The 18,216-nt window shown below is 40.7% G+C and overlaps 1 protein-coding gene across 1 annotated transcript; it reads right to left on the minus strand.

The window, feature by feature from the left end:
* Positions 1 to 8,366: 8,366 nt before the first annotated feature.
* LOC121053906 (protein BIG GRAIN 1) lies at positions 8,367 to 9,717 on the minus strand. Its single transcript, XM_040522417.1, has one exon. It carries the CDS (start codon positions 9,572 to 9,574, stop codon positions 8,639 to 8,641), a length of 936 nt encoding a protein of 311 aa, XP_040378351.1. The 5' UTR covers positions 9,575 to 9,717; the 3' UTR covers positions 8,367 to 8,638.
* Positions 9,718 to 18,216: the final 8,499 nt, after the last annotated feature.

Genomic DNA, 18,216 nt, shown 5'->3' on the forward strand with positions numbered 1-18,216 from the left:
ACCGTACCTTTTGACCTCCTTGTTCTTAACATTTGGTGGCTTGTATGGATGTATGCTTGTACGTGTACTACTCCTAGCGAAACCAAGGGGAGGCATATTTAGAGTTGTAAAAAGAAAAAATTAAACAGTATATTAAATAAAAAATAATTTCTAAATAAAATTTTTATGTGCGTGTTCATAACGATCTAAAAGCTAAAGGTAGAACATAAATTTCGTAAAAAACATCAAAATCAACTCCAAATTTAACCTTAAAAATTCCAAATTTTGGGTTATAAGCATAACCCAAAGCAAAAGGATGGGGGTGCAAGGTTGTGTTGTACCATTATTGTGCGGATTATCCCTTCGATTTTATGCTTATATTTTCCTCACAGCTAACGGTGAATTTTTTTGCAAAAAAGTTATATAGAAATTTATTATCTCGTATGTCTAAACTAGAATTATAATATTGTAATAATTAATTCTATTATTTACACCATTAAATATCAAACAAAAAACCATATAATCTTTTATTTTTTTATCTTTTTATTTGTAAAATAATAAAGCCCAAATCCTCTGATTTTATATAGTTTGTAGTTGAGTCATCAATATATGGGCTCCACTTTGATATGACCCTATGAGTAGTCCATATCTGATGGGTTGCCCATTTAGGATCCTCGTATTCTTTTTACATTTAGGATCCGTTTCGTTTTCTATTATCTATAGGTATGGTAGAGTTTAGTATAACTAATAACACATGCGGTGAATCTCATCTATATAGACTATATGATCTTTATACATTGTTCATGCCCTAAGAATCTATGGCTGCTGGCAAAAAGGATTATGGTCGATGGGATGGCTGCACCATGGCAACGTGAGCGTGTGATAGACGGAGAAGGATGTGGTCGTTGTCACCACCGGCAACTAGGAAGACGAAATCTTCGAAGAGGTTGCCGGCAAGGAGGACGAGAAGATGGCCGCATGGTGGCAAACTGGCAGCACAGTGGATAGAGAAGGATGCTATATGTAAGGGCCTCTATAGTCACTGCTATAGCCACTAACGACGAGGAAGGCGAGCTCATAATAGAGGAGTAAGATGCTATGTATAAGGGACTTTTGGGTTTATAAGATTTTCAAACCATAGAAATACAGTAGGAACATACATAGAAAACAAAGAATTGAAATATAGGAGTTTTTTTTTTCAAATAGCTAAATAAAAGAGGATGGACTGGATGTTTTTATTCCTATGTAATTAGTATATTTTGGATGATTGGTACAAGATTCATATGATTTTTTTTTTCTTTCGATCCTGTGAAACGAATGTAAGAATAGTGTTTATTCCAATGTAATAGTTATTTCCCGTGGTTTTCCTTCGCAATGAACCAGCCCTAAACCTTTTTCTTACTTTCATACGTTCTAGCCAATGCATTTTCAACGTTCCCCGTGTTGAGTTAAAATATTCTACTGGATATTTTAATGCTGTTTCATGAAAAAATTACCAGTACTTGCTTAGAGTTATTATAGATGTTATAGTCCACATACTAGCCGGTAGCACATGCTGATATGTCTGGTGCTGAGTACATGGTATGATGTTAATTGAAAATTGCCCATACACTGCTACCATATTTGACAAGAATGCGGCGGTGCGTGTGATTGTCAACCAATGCATGTGCCTCACTCTTAGCGATCTATACGTGACGTGAAAATGCACAACGTACGTGCACAGATGTAAGCTGTACACGCACATGCACCCGAGATTTTCTTTTAAAATGTATAGGGGGTGATTGTCTAGCATATTGTAAACCAATTTATAATAAAACTGTTATATGTGTATCTTAACGATCTAAAATATATGGCTGAAAAATAAATTTTGGTAAAAGAACACCCTAAAATAAACTTTAAATTTAAGGTTGTAAATTTAAATTTAGACATACAAACATAAATAAGTGAAAAATAGGACCGGGCGAAATTAGTTTTGAAACTACTGATGTGACAGTTGGATTATGAACATGTTGATTTTATATTTCATTTTGCGAAAGCAAAGCTTGTGGGGGAGAGTAGGTGGTGCAAAATGTATGCCCAAGAAAAGGTTACTCCATAATGTTTATATTAATATTAATATCATATTTTGGCATCCTAGGTCCGTAGGCTTGTAGCTCTATGTGCCCTCTAGATGCTACCTACCTCGCACACGATACAAACCACACTAGCAATTATCAGAAGTATATAAGCTTGTTGCTCCAATACCATTTGATAATTGAGGATTAAGGAAAGGGAAAATAGTAATCAAGTATGTCGGCCTTCCACTTTCGAACAAACAGCCCTTTCCCATCAATTAACATTGCTACCGAAAAGTATCATAGGACTGATTAGTTATGCTTAATCAATGGTTGAGAAACTAACTGTAAGGGTCAACTGCTAATGCGCAAGTAAAACCTCTCCTTTAGTTAATAACTTTATTAAGAGTTCTATATGTTCTCCTAAACACCTATATGCTCTCCATCAAGTGGCTGGATTTTGTTAGTACTAAAACTATGGCACACCAAGCTTGCATCTCAAAAAAAAAAGGCATACATTTAAGAATTGAATAAGGTACATCTAAGCTTAATTCCCTATTTAAAATTAAGGCACTCCTATTCTACAAAATATTGCACTCCTGAATCGAAGCCTAAACTACTTTTGAGATATAGCCTATGATTAGTAGCATACTATTATCTCGGGTAAGGCTAATATTTCTGCCTTCCTTTTCTTTCATGTGCAAGGGACCCCAAGTTGCTTTTGTCAACAGCCTTGGAGATCTTTGTCCCTCTATATTCATAGCTTGACAAGCCTGCATATATAGCTTAGAGGTACCAGTGGCCATTTTGACAGAGACTACTGGCCTTTTGGATTCAGGGATTTTTTTAAAGACCCTTGTGACATCGAATATTTGGACTTTATTTAGGAGTATTAAATATAGACTGATAACAAAAACTAATTGCATAAATAAAAGTTATTTTATTAGACAAATTTTTAAGCCTAATTAAGCTACGATTAGCAAATGTTTACTGTAGCATCACATTCGTTATTTATGGACTAATTAGGCTCAATAGATTCGTCTCACGAAATAGTTGAGAGTATGAAGTGAGTTTTATTAATAGTATATATTTAATACTTCTAATTAATGTCCAAGTGTCTAAACATATATGACAGGGATTTAAAAAAAGTCTTGGGGAAACAAACACCCCCTAGCTAGAGAGTAGAGCCTTACAATATGGCTACAGTACAGAATTGCAAGCCAATGTGCGCTGGAATTTCTCTTCTTTTGTTGATGCTTATCAGCCTAGATATTGCTGGTTCAGTGGTCCGCAGGCCAATCTAGGCCACAGGTTGGTTTAGTTAAGTCCTAATCAACTTGGCATCAGTTATGATCTATGCAGGCATTGCCAAAGCCCAACTGCCCTGTCTGGGGATCACAGCATCTACTGCTTTGTGTCTTCGTGTGCCCATGCTTGATTTATGTCGATTTGTGCCCCTCAATTATCAGGTGATTTAGACACATTCATCCCACGTCCTGTGGCATCATCTGAAGAGCCAATTAGGTTGGCAAGATGAACAATTCGGATGACATTTTGCTCTATGGATTTCTAGCAAAGTAGCAATCTAAGAAACAGCCAAGACGATTCTTCTTCATCGGAATGTTAGCTAGCTTCGTGATGCTGTGGTGTGGTGGCCCTCCAAGTGATTCATTGCGTGTGTCTGCTTCTACTTACCGATTTCTAAGTGCGTCTTCATCTTATTGATGAGGTACATTTCGTCAGAGAGAGAGAGGGAGGGTCCGGGCTTGATTAGGATTTGTGGTCCAAAAATGTATTTCGTTTGATTTATGCATCTGAAATGATTTTGTCCGAGACCCATCTACTACAATTTTGTCATTCTTTGCAGCACACAGGTTGGCTCTCCTGACAAGTGACAATTTTGCTTTCTGAAAATAAAGAGGAGCAAAGTTCCTGAAGATTACAGGTATACACACTCCACATGCAGAAATCTATACATCAGATTCGCTCTTCTGCCTCGATGAGAGAAAAGAAACAGAGCATGAAAAGCATAAACGGAGTAGTAATATATCAGCAATGGTAGTACACTTGTGCCAGTATTTTCATTTTTTAGTGTCAAGCCATGCTCCAAAAGTATTGGAATCGATTGATGGAACGATATGATCGAAATTTGAGGGGGAAAAAAACGATCCTAATGAAAATGCTTACGCTTGACAACGTCGCAAGAGGCTTTAACTCTCTTCTTTTGGACTGATGACGCCTCACTAATAAAGTTCTGGGAAAAAGGGAAAGAAATTTGCAGAAAAAAATATTGCAGAAGTGAAGCACACATTTTTCTTTCCACTATCCAGATTAGTTCATAAAAAAGCTCAGGATAAAAAGTAAGATTTCGTGCATAATTTTAAAGGATACACATGATCTATGGCTGCGACATCACACCATGCTAGCTTAGTGAGGGGCCCAAAAGAATGCAAGAGATTTTGATTGCATTTTAAGTTATTGCATGGATCACATCAATCTACTCGAGCAATAACCACATCTTTTTACTCATGTAAGCAGTACATTTTTTTCCCTGCATTTGCTGCATAATTAAGCTCTTAGAAGTACTGAAAATCCATGTACCTGCCAATTAACCGTACAAAAATAAATAATTGTACGAATGGTACAAACATAGGAAGGACAGTGGTGCTACCTGATTGTGAAGCAACACACCAAAAACATACTACCTCCGTCCTATAATAATATTATTTTTCATTTTTCCGTGTCCAACGTTTGGCCATTCATCTTATTTAAAAAATTTATATAAAAACTTAAAAAATTAGTCACGCATAAAGTACTATTTATGGTTTATCATCTAGTAAGAAAAAAATATTAATCGTAAAAAATTTCAAATAAAACGAAGAGTCAATATCAAAAAAACTAAAAAATAACCTTATTTCTGAACGAAGGTAGTATATAAGGTGGCATGCATCTATCGGAGGAACACGGATAAGGTGAGCTAAGACTACTAGTAAAGACATGAATGAATAATGGTTCCAAGGCAAAACATTGAACAACACAAAAGAACGGGCAGAAATGAACAATCAGAGAAGAAAGATGCATCTGATCTTCCACTGTAGCCGAAATAATTGACTAGCAACTTGATTATGATCAACCGTTCCGGTGAATTCTGTATTTCTAGCTGCCAAAATGTTCCCATGAATAATTTAAGTTCCATCAGTCTCGGCTTTTCGTTTATGGCTATGTTTATAACCTGAAATTTAAAATTTCAACCTTGAATGTGAAGTAATTTTTGGAGATTTTCAACATAGTTTATTTTCAGTCTTGGATTTTAGATCGATAAGAACAAATAAATTTTTTATTAAATTTTATTTACAAATATGTTGTTTGGCTTATTAATTGAATAAGTCAATCAATCACCCCCTATGCATCGACTGCCAAAAATGATCCCAACATTAGGTCGCGTTCGCCCCCTCTCTTCCTAAAAATTCCCTCGTTTTTTACACGCACGCTTTTCGAACTGCTAAACGGTGTATGTTTTATAAAAATTTTTATAAAAAAGTTGCTTTAAAAATCATATTAATCTATTTTATAATTTTTATAATTAATAATTAATTAATCATATACTAATCTATTACTACTACGTTTCCCGCCGGATAATTAACCCCACTTTTGCTCCAAACGAACGCAGCCTTAATCTCTAAATCAGGCAAATGCCACCTCACTGAACAAGTTCAGTAATAGCTTCCATGCCAAGTCATGGACTTGCCAAATTAGCACATTTCTGGGGGAGTTGTCGTACGGTTTAACCGGGATTGAGGCCTTGTTTCCTGGATTAATTCGCATGTGAAACTTACTGCCCAAGAGAGATGATCACGAGCAAGATATGAACTGATTGATCCGACTCACCAATGGAACAAATAATCAAATCCCTAATCCCTTGCTGTTTGCACCACTCTGTTGATGCTGACTTCCTATTTGTGCCTGCGGCAACCGGCGATAGAAATGTGCAGAAAAATGATCCCTGAAAATGATCGCGGTAATGATTAGTGGCTCGCATGTTGCCGCAGCAGACAGAGCGTGTGCATCCCGTCAAATCTCTCACCCTCGTGCCCATCCCTCTCCTACCGTCCAATCTGCCTTTTGATCTGTTTGCCCATGGATCGTGTTCTTCTTGCAAATAATTTTGTACGGAGTAGTAGTTTTTACGGTAATCTGTACTGAAAGTAAAAATGAGGCCGCGTTCTCGCCGCCAAGTTAACTTATCCGTCACTTTTTCGTATGCTTTTCGAACTGCTAAATGATATATTTTTATAAATATTTTCTATAGAAAAATTATTTAAAAAATCATATTAATCTATTTTATTTTTTTTAATAATTTATAATTAATTAATCATATATTAATGTATTACTATGTTTTTCGTGTCATATATAAGTTAACTTAGACCCCTCGGCCGAACGCGGCCTGAGTCACGCAGCTAGCAGACTCATATATAGGGAATCCATGTTAGAAAAAATCACTAAGTAAAAGTACTTACTCCGTCTTTTTTATTTGACGTCGTTTTCTATTGAGTTTACATTTGTTCATTCATCTTATTTAAAAAATATATAATAAAAAATTATTTTATTATGATTTAATTTATTAGTAAAAAAATTTAAGAAAAACTTATAATTTTGCATATTTATATAACAAATTTTAATAATACAAAATCTAGGTACAAAAGTTAGCAATGTTAAATGAAAAAAACGGAGAGAGTAATTATATGATTAAATCATTTTTTATTTAAAGAATGATATAGACGATCTCTTCTACAGTAACAGAATATATCGTATTTTTAGTGTAAAATTTAATGTTTTTAAATATATATTGAGATATTAAAATTTTTAAGTGTAAATGGTAGATATATGTATTTATCACCAATGATAAAATCACCAAGGTTGACCAAACCGAAGGTTTTTAATTTCGGCAACTGCAGTTACCATAGCGAGAACCACTAAAAACACAAAAGAAATCATGATAACCGCGCTCCACGGTAAAGTAAATCCTGGTAATTACACTTTTGTTGGCACTTGGCAGTGCACTTAACTTTGCCATCGATGAGATGGCAACGTCTTCGAGTCTTCAAATATCCAACTGATCCTTTCAGTATCGAAATCAATTTGCTTCCCCGGCCGGATCGCTTTTAAATACTAAACGGAAAAAAGGTTGATTTCGATAACTATGAATCTATGAGCGCACTGGACTCCCCCCAAAAAAAACTACTGTTGAACAGCTGCGACGTAACAAAGCCTTAAAATGTTGGAGATTTACAGGAAAATGAAATATCTTATGAAAAAATAAAGCGAACGAACACATGCTTCCCTTAGGCTTAGCTCCAAGCAGGTTGCCCCTACCACGCAAGCCGCTAAAACCGCGATACCGCGCTCCCGCGGCTACCGTACGGTAATCTCAAAAACCGTGATGAATTTGAATCTAAAAAATTTGAATTTAAACTCGCGCGGTTTTCGCGCCTTACCGCGCGGTTTGCCGCGGTTACCGCACGGTTAGCCGCAGTAACCGCGGTAACTAATTGCTGGAACAGCACATAAGAACGGCGGTTACCGCGGCTTCCCGCGCGGTTTTTTAGCCGAAACCGCGGTTACCGTGAGTAGACTGCGGGCATGATGTCAAATGCAAAAAAAAATTAAAAAATCTAAAAAATACATGAAAAATTGAAAAATATTTTGTGACTATATTTATAACATAGGAAAAATAGGACATGTTATAGAGAAAATAAGAATAGTTTCACATGACATTTTCTAAATTCTTGATATTGCAGCATACAAACATACACCGTCATGTCACCATTCACCAAATAATTCACACCAATAACTTTATTTTAATTGTTGCATCACAACTATAACTACTATCCATTATTACGAATAAAACTATTATGTGTACTAAGATACACGTATAATTTTTCTCTATATATATTTTCCATCCATCGTTGTATATTTGTATTCAACATTATGTACCCTAGTGACTAGTGTAAATAATAATGACTCAACATAAAATATTCTTGGTCATCTTAATATTGCTTGCAATAGGCTATTTTTTAATTTTGTTTCCCGAAATACTCGTTTATAATTTTTAATTACGCTGGGAATATATTTTTTCATTAATTTCCTTGACATATATATATCAGTGTATACAACATATATTTTTTCATTAAATTTTCTTAATTTTTTAAATTTTTCTTAAATTTAAACTCAGTTACCGCGGCTTATCGAAGCCGTGCCTCCGCGGAGGACGCGGTCCATAAGTTAAGGATAAACCCAGTAGTATCTTGAATTTTTCTCATGAAGCTGAGCTAACTGAGCGTTTGCTTTATAAACCGGGAGAAAAACAGAGGGAAAAGAGACACGTCATGAGAACCTAACCATGTTACTGCTGATTTACCACGGTTAAAACTACCCTAAGAACACATTGAACACATCACCTTCAGAACAATAGGAAATCTCTAAGAAAACACCAGAGATCAAAAAGGAAAGGAAGAACACTTATCCCAAACTAATTGCATTTTACAGTTACTACACCGCCATTTTACAGTTACCCCTCCCGGCCGGTTTGATTCCAAGCAAAATAATCAGACAACTCTAGCGCTCCGTCCATGGCCATACCCATGGCCAATGGCGCGATTCAGCGCCACTCTGGTCGTCTCGTACACCGGCAGCTCGTCACGGTACGCGGCGCCGGCGGGAGCAATGGCGGCGAAGTTCTCGAGCTCGAAGAGGTCGGAGCTCGCGTCGCTGCTCTCGTCGTCGTCCTCGTCGCTCTCCATCTCCATCCGCTGGAGCAGCATCTGCTGCACCGCCTCCACGGGCACCCTTCGGCGGTCGACCACCGTCGACGACGCGAGGGACTCGGTGTCGCTGTCCAAGAACCGCACGGTGCGCTTCGCCTGCCCCCGCGTCGACGGCGTCTTGCTCAGGCAGGAGCGGGAGTAGGACGACGCCGTCGAGCACGCGGACTCGCCACCGGCCGCGGCCGAGGGCGGCGTGGCCGGCGCGCGTTTCCCGGCGAAGATGGAGTTGAGGAAGCCGGCCAGGCGCGCGCCGGGGGAAGCCGGCTTGCGGAGGTCCCTGAGCTTGGCCCGGATGGATGCCCCCGGTTTCTTGGTCTTCTTCTCCGGCGCGGGCGCCGGCGCCCCACCGGGTACAGTCGTACGGATGGGGCGGAGGCGTCGGTGGTGCGACGACTCCGCCTCGGACGACGAGAACCCACCATAGCTGGAACACTCCGACGAGCTCGACGTCGTGGCGTGCGGGCCCGGCGCGCGCGCCCGGTAGCTCCCCGCCAGCGACGGCTTGTAGTAGTAACCATAGTGCAAGGCCTCGTGCTGCTTCTTAGCGGCGGAAGCAGCCGCAGCTGCTGCCACCGCCTCCACCCCAGCGTCACCGTGGCCCGGCTCGTCCATCGACTTGTATATCGCGTCGAGCAGCGTGGACGAGAACGACGGCTGGTCGGCGCCGTACCGCCTCGCCGGACCAGCCGTCCCCTTGGGCACCGCCCACCTCTCCATCAAGAGCGAAGCCTTGAGCAGCTCCCAATGCAAGAAGCAGGCCTCGGTGAAATGGCAGTGCAGTGCAGTGCTCTGCCGAGCCGGTGGGCGTGGAGCAGGAGGAGCTCGGCTGAGACGGTACGTGTTGGGGAAAGGTGGGAGGAGAGGAGAGAAGGGTGAGGGTGGGAAGGGATCGGGAGGAAGATATAGCGGTGGAAGCTTGGGAAGTGGAAACGGGGGTGGCGCCCGGCTAATTCGGTTTGGGCGTGCGGGTGATGGCGCTGGGCCCTCCCGTGTCTCTCGTATGCCTGTTTGGAGAGTTTCGTGAGCTGCGGCTTCTGAGAGAATTTTTACGGAATAATTTATAGCAGTAAAATTTATGAAATGAATTAAAAATTAATAAACTGAAATACATTAAAATACGCAAACTGAATACCCTGATTTTCTAGGTCCTGATAAGCTGGAAAACCAGTTTTGCTCATCATACCCTCATCACTGGTGAGTTTATTATCTCTTGCGAATTTGGCACTTTCACCCATCTTTTGGGTTTTATACAAGTCAAAACTAGCGTGGTGCCCGCGCAGATTGCGCGGCCAGTATTCTTATAATCTTTTTCACATATGACATATATGGTTTTATACTTTATTGGAAAAAATATTTAAAACAACAATATACTTTTAAACCCCAACCTAACTTAATAAAACTTATATGCCTAATACTTTAAATTTTGATTTATCTAAATTTTAATTGCAATGGACTCTTTTATTATTTTTATGTTTAATTCTGAAATTATATTTCTAATTAGATTCTTTTTAAACGGAATTTTAGATGTTCCTAATTTTATTTATAGAAGGACTCTTCCCTTAATATCAATTATTTTAACATTTTTAATTCAAAATTTTGAATTGAATTGAAATATATGCCAATTTGTAGGCGGTAACAGCAAGCGGTGTTTCTTTTCTCTATAACTTTATTATTTCACATCATGGGGCTTATAGAAGGGCTTCTAATTAGTATAGGTAAAAATATGGAGTCTTCTATTAGTATATTTTTATTTATACTTTAGAATATATATTAATTCTATATATGAAGTCATTTATCAATAATATTTATTTTTAACATGAATTTAGATTATTTCTAGAAGTATTTGTATTTGTATTTATTTTGGTTGCTTATCTACATATTAATTGCCATGGATATAGTGAGTATAATTTGGAAACAGATATGCACAACTGTGTTTCTGTTGTTTCCCAAAGAAAGAATCAGTGCTTATCCTATTAACGTGGACATCGTTTAGGTTGTTTCCCAAACAATTTCTAAAATACGGTTCCCAAAGAAAGAATCAGTTACATAAGCAATCTACATGGCCTCCGACTGAATTTTGATAATAATTAATTTTCAATTGTTAATTTAAATTTAAAATTTTCTAAATTATATTTTTTACATAGAAGTCCATTTACATGTATTATAAATTGTACTCATACCTATTTTTAATCAAAATTTTGGATGTTTCCAAATTTTATTTATAGATGACTCTTTCCTCAATATCAATTATTTCAAAACTTTTAATCCAAGATTTGGATTTTTCTAAACTGCATTTACACATACTCTTTTCTTTATATTTGAGATTTGGATTTTTCAAAACTTCATTACAGATGGACTCTTTTTATTATTTTTAATTGATATTTTCTTTCCTTGTCCGATTAAAAACATTATCTTATCTTTTCTCTGTTACTTTTTTTCTATTTTCCCTGTTCGATTCAAAATAGATGGTCTCCTGTGTCTAGTCTTTTTTCTACGATTGTATCTTCAGCACTACATAGTTCGATTAATGTGGATAGAATAGAATCCGTTAGCTAGATCTAACAACCAACGCAGATGTGCAGTTTTTTTTTTTCCGATTGGCTCTTTTTTTTTCTTTTCTCTTATTTTTTGTCAATTAATCTCAGAATTTTCTCGTGAGACACAACGTGGAGGCTCCTTTTCCTGTTACTTTAAATATATAATAGATAGATAGATTTATAATTTATAATATTAAATTTAATGTTAATTTTATGGTTTTTATTGTGATTTATTTTTTTACTTTGTCTTTTAGATCAATGTGAATAGATATGGAAAAGTTTTATTCGTAAATTATTTTATGTTTGTATATATATATGTGTTCGTTTAACTTTTTCTTTTAAAAACCAAAATATAATCCCTCAGTAATTAAATCACACCGATTAGATCAATCAACCAATACCTGAGTGAATTTCACCTTTTTTTTCAGATCGATGCGAATGTGTTGTCCTATGGCTCTGCATTACGAGCGTCTATTCCTCCCATCAAGATCGATGGGTACGCGACTATACCACTATCTACTGTAAGGCTCTGACTATCGCTGCTGCTCTCTATGGAGTACTTTACGCTCGCAAGATCGATTTAACTCTCACGATCGAGACGCCATGATGTACGTACTGCCTGATCACTCTGTCCCTCACCCACCCGAAACGTGAGCACGCATGCCTCACAGAGCTGCAATAATTTCTGCGAGTAGAGTGGTACGTGTGCTAATTATAGCGCAGTAATCTGCTCCGTTTCATTTCGTACGTTTTGTTCTCCTTCTGCATATATACACAGGCAGCGCTGCACAGCACGTATTGCGTCCGTTTTGCAGCAGCAGTGACGGTGACGACAGTCTCTGAACTTTCTGATCCACAAAAACACCGACCTGCTGCTATGGCACAGAAAAACGGGATGGACGTGGCGAACGGTGCCGTGAGCCGCTCTCGAGCCACTTCGTGCTCCATCGACGAATTAAATAAAGCATTAGCAACGCTTACTAGTTGCTTCTACTAGCAATGAAGAGATAAACAAACATGAAACAGTGGGAGTTCGCAGCCAGCCTCTGCAGGGGCCCGGGTGCCGACCGGTGCGGGCGTTTCGCTGCGAAAAGCTGCTTAATTGTTGCTGCAACAAGTACTACTGCATATGCATCTATCTGTACGTGGAACCGCGCTTAATCTAATCGCCCCCCAAATGCACAGCACCGTACGTACTCACTCACTACTAATTATAAAGGGAGTGCATGCAGCTGCAAGCATGAGATTCCCATCCATCCTATGATCAATTTTAATCTTTACTACGGATTTTATATATTTATATATATATATATATATATATATATATATATATATATATATATATATATATATGATATATTCTACTCCCTCTATCCCTAAATATTTAACGCCGTTGACTTTTTTATACGTTTGACTATTCGTCTTATTCAAACTTTTTTGGTAAATATGTAAAACTATATATATGAATAAAAGTATATTTAACAATAAATGAAATGATATAAAAATAGTTAACAATTATAAATATTTTGAATAGTTAAAATTGTATAAAAAAATTAACGGCGTCAAACATTTAGTACGGATGTAGTATATCTACGGAGGTAGTATATCTCTGGGGTTTGTAGTACATCATGCATTCTGGGCCCCGTATTACGCACACTGAGCTAATGAACTGTGCTATACTGTTACCCTATCTCGCCAGCGTGTCGCTGTTACGCGGAGCCTCTCCCATTTAACCAGTTCATAGCGTGTGGCCACCTACCTTAGAATGGTACTAGATCAACGGAAAGGGATTTTGATTGCACGTGACCGGGAGAATGTTCTTTCTGGCATGTTCTCGCTGTTCATCTACATGTTGTTATCATGCTCAGCGACTGATCGATTGCCGGTTTTTGTTTGGTGTGTGCTTCGTGTGGGGTTACGTACGTTTTTGAAGGCGATGCATCACTGTTAATTTCGACGCACGATTCACTTGTCGCGTGATTAGCGGGCACAGCCGCATCGGCGATAGCAACAGGCCCCCGAAGAAAAAAAAATGACTAACACGTTCACTCGGGGGGTTTGAGTGCGATGGCAGCATGCGTGCAACGGTGGAAGCACGCACCACGACAAAGCCGGCCGCCGCCGTAACGATATTGTAAGACCAAGACACTCACTTTACTCCCGCTAAAGACTCGTTCTTTTGCTTATATTTATGCTTATAAATTCAAATTTAAATATTTAATCTTAAATTTACAACTGATTTTAGGATTTTTTGCCAAAGCTTATTTTCTTAGCTTTTAGGTCACTAAGTATATGTATGTAAAAATTTATTTATAAATTATTTTTCATTTAAAAATATATTGTTTGATTTGAAAAAACCAATCAATCACTCAAAATATGGGATAAGAGAAATTTTCCTTCCAAGAACGACACCGGCAAGGGCGTCGACTTGGGCTACCTCACCAAGTCACCAGTGCATGCACGCGTACACTAGGTCAGTGTATGATGGCATGGCCACCGGTCGCCGGGGACAGCGACGAGAATGGACCAGACGGCGAGGCTGCCTCCGCTGCACAGCCGCCGTCGTTTTCAGGCACAGGGCGCCCGGGCTCCTAACGCGGCGGCAGCACAGCATGTACAGCAATGACAAGCACGCCGAGCGGGTGTGTCGCGCGACAAGCTAAGCTCCCCGTTCCATCCGTCGCATGGCAGGATGTTGGTTGAGCTGACAGGATCCGGGCGGCTGATAGTGATCCTGCTCATCCCCTGCTTCTCGCCTTCCCTGGCAGGCACAAGGTGATGGCCAACGGTGGCGAGGCCACCACCACCGGCCGGGTTCGGTTTGGCTATCTATCGCCTTTGCGATGAGTTGATGTGTTCCGGCATGGCACTTGGGGCGGGGCAATGCAAGTGGTCTGCGTCGCCACACGTATGTAGGAGTAGGACAGTAGATTGGTGTTGCTGCATGCTTGCCAACTCTTCCAGATAGGAGAGATCTGCCGTTGAGATTCAGTGTAGTGGAAAAATGCTTGGGATTGTTGGTGTGTGCCGGGGTGATTGGACATGATGGTCCGACTCGAGAGGGAGGGGGCTATGATGATGTTCTCGTAGGATTTTGGTCTCATGGACTGTTATGTTGGATGTGATGCATGGTGCGCGTGTCGATTCCCCATTGGTGATCGTCTCGGGTTGGGTTAAGCTCAGAGAGATCATGCTCTGCTCTACTCCTAGCCCTGTGTTCTTTTGCTCGATTTGTGCAGTCTTGCACCAATGCACGGTTTTCCATACTGCGGCTACTCCCTTTTTGTTCTTTCATGAACAAATAAATTAAAAACGAGAAATAACTCACGTTCTGATGATCGTATGCTGTTTCTGTTTGTTTCATGATGGTCATTACCAAACCAACGTGATGGCAGCAGCTTGGGTGGACACTAGAGGCAGAACACACGGTACAAAAACCCCACTCGTAGATTCTAAATGTTGGGAGGGTCGAACAGTCGAAAACCTGTGACAACCAACCTATCTACGATCAACCTTAATAAAGTGGGGCATGCTGGTTAAGCGAGGCCGGTGTTGGTTTTCAATCTGTTTTAAGTAGTGGCACGCAGGATACAGAGGGCCATCCCTCCGCCAAAAGCAAAGCAAAAGCGGCTGCTGCGACGTCACGTTCTGCCGCATCCATCGCTCGCGCGGTTGCGGAACGGCGCGAGACCGAGACCGTGCGCCAGAGCCCGGCCGCTGCAGCCTTTTGCCTACCGCCGCGGTCGGCCGCGGCGCGTACACGCGTTGCAGCGCAGCAGCAACGCCACACTGCGGCACACGACCGTGCAGCTAGCGTTGCAGGCCGGCCTGCCGGCATCTCCGCGGCTCATGCTGGCAACCTGGCGTCCCACGTACGTACGGGTGCGTGCAGGATCGCCGGGTCGTACCACGGTACCACGTTGTCTATCGTCACATCTTCGTTTATAACTTAAAATTAAATTTTTAATTGAATTTAGAGTCTTATTAACGTAGATTATTTTTTAATCTTGACTTTGAGATTACTAGAAACATATATATAAAAGTTTTATTTATAAATTATTTTTATTTTTATCTTTTATTTTTTCTTTAAAAAACGAAACCATCACCCCCTATCTCCGCTTTCTTTTTCTCTCTATCCGATCTTGGATCTGCACGCGTCCACTGCACTCCCACGTACGGGTCCTTGCCTGCTTCGCTGGCTCGGAGGATTTATTGAACAGATTAACGAACGCATTTGGGGAATCAGAGGACGCACGGATGGACGCACACATGGCTGTAGGAAGAGTAGCTGCCAGTAGCTCTAGGACTGCGAGAATATGAGCACGTCCCTGTCGCCAGATTGATCGATCGTCCGTGCACAGCTGATTAATCATACGACCTCACGGATTGACTCGCTTTTGTTTTTAGGGCTCTCTTTCGAGGCCATGTAGGGTGGTCCGCCTATCGGTGCAGTGGCTCCCTTTGGGTCGGTTGTTCGGGCACGTACTAAATATTTTCGGTTGCTTTTGTCCAAAGTGTATCGAACTTACGCGGTGGTTGGAACTTGACAATCTTTGGAAATTTCAAACAACGATTGGTTACACGAACTTTAACTTACCTGGTGCTTGAAAATAGCACAGCTATAAGCAAGCGTGCATCACGCACTGCGGTTTTCAGTGCTGATTCATCTGAAAAACCTGAATGACCGATTTGTCATGTCTCCCGATACGATCCGAGATTCCAATGCATCGGCACGTCAGGCAAAGAAGATGGGCCCGTAGTGCAGATTGCTAGTGGCTGATAGCAACGAGTTCGATCGTGCAGAGGGGCGGCTAGAGAAAAGATTGCTCGATCCGTCCACCGATCCTCGTCGCGATCGCTTTGCTCCCTAGTGGACACCAAGTTTGGCTATTTTCTTGTCGCCGATCAGATCAGGATAGACAGCAATGCAGTACGTACTGCACTCCCCTTTTTTCTCTCTTGATTTGACGGATCATGGCAACGATATATTCGATACATATAGTACGTATCTGGAATTATATTGCGCGTGTGATGATTGTTGTAAAGAAAATGCCGTAGTCTAAGACGGTAATATCTTTCATTAGTTGCCAAGCTATTGCCAGCAAAAGTGGTAAAAACACCAGTTTCAAGGGGGGGGAAATGTGACATGGACTACGTTGTAGACTAGTTAAGTAGTCTTGTACTACTTGGATGACCTTCATGCGTTTTGTCTAATGCTCATAAACAAAAGCTACGATGAAAAGGCAGATAGTTAATTAATACTACTTCAAACAAATCCCTTGCTTGTGTACTAATCTGAACCGAACGCTGTTATTTTAGAAGCGACACGGATGCAAAAAAGGAGCCATGATTAAATCTATGTGATCATTATATGGTCCCTGAAACCATGTCCCAAACACGATCAAACAGACAGGACAGTTTCAGTTAGCTGTAAAACATGGGCATGAGCTTTAGGTTAACAGGCAACGTGAAGGGAGAATTGCGAAGCAACTGCAACCCACCTGGCTCTTGGATGAATGGCCTGCATCCTGTGATTCCTGCTTGCATGTGACTTGCGTGTAATTTTTGCGGCAAAAGGGAATTTTTCCGTGAAGTACATCATACGCATCGATGAAAAAGAGAAGGAATAATGCCCCCAGGGGAAGGATTATATGCGGCATGGCATGGCATGGCATTATGCGGTTTTCGTCATCATCCAGAAGTCATATTCAGCGACGAGCATTATGCGGTTTTCGTCATCATCCAGAAGTCATATTCAGCGACGACTGAATATGGTAGAACACATCGGCGATGTCTAAAAATCGTTAGATTTGACACCCCTACAATGAAGAGTGGTCCGTTTAGTGCAAGAAAGAACTTCCCAGAAGCACGCTGTCCTTGCACGCGATCAAGGGAACCAACACAGGCTCACTGTACTATCTTTCTGTTTCTAATTATTTTTGTAACTCAAAATTTAAAATTTCAATCTTAAATATATGTTGATATTTTTTATGCTGGTTTATTTTCTAGTCTTGACTTTTAGATTGCTAAAAATATATATATATAATTTTATTAATAAATTATTTTTTATTTTACAAATATGACCAAACAAATCACCCTCTTCTTCAGAAGTTTCAGCCACTCGTGCATGCTGCTTCTGCTGCGTGTGTTGGTCCCATGTGACTTGCCATAGGAGCCAGCCAAGACTGAGGTAGTGAGGTTAGATGATGATAGATTCCTTCCGTTCCATAAACTAGGAGGCCCATGTACACGGTTTCGAGATCAGGGAAAGTGAAAAGATGAGCAAGCAAAGCTAAAGAAAGAACGAGGGTGAGAGGCAGGCATGCAAGCAGGATACAGACAGTGGCAGGGACATGGGAGGCTGGGAGCAGAGCAGACACAGCAGCTACGGCTGATCGGAGCCATCGAGCCGAGGAAATGTAGTACGTGGATAGCCACGAGTGGTTGCGAGGCCGCGGCGGTGGTGATCCCGAGACCAGGAGCAGGAGAACACGATCCATGATGAGAAAACGCGAGACATGAGCGGGCAAAGCAAAGCGAGCGTCCCCCCGCGCGCGGTTGCACGCCGGCCGGCCTTTCGCTTCTTTCGATCGATCTCTCTTTTGCTTTTCGGTGGGCGGCCACGCACGCATCATCCGCGTTCTGACGCTAGACACGCTCACACCTCAGCTACTACTGTACACTATACACGAAGTAGCAGGAGTGACTGAACGAGACTTTCAGGTGTCTGTCCGTCTTTGGCTGCTTGCCTCTTGCCTGACCAATTGACCATACCAGTGTCCGATTATGGGGTTGGTTTTTTCCTAGTCCCACGTCACATCG

Source organism: Oryza brachyantha, chromosome 3 (genome assembly GCF_000231095.2).
Source record: "Oryza brachyantha chromosome 3, ObraRS2, whole genome shotgun sequence".
Lineage (NCBI taxonomy): Eukaryota > Viridiplantae > Streptophyta > Magnoliopsida > Poales > Poaceae > Oryza > Oryza brachyantha.

What these genes read in the sequence shown, in the direction of transcription:
- LOC121053906 (XM_040522417.1), bottom strand. Translation starts at nt 9,574, where the DNA reads ATGGAGAGGTGGGCGGTGCCCAAGGGGACGGCTGGTCCGGCGAGGCGG.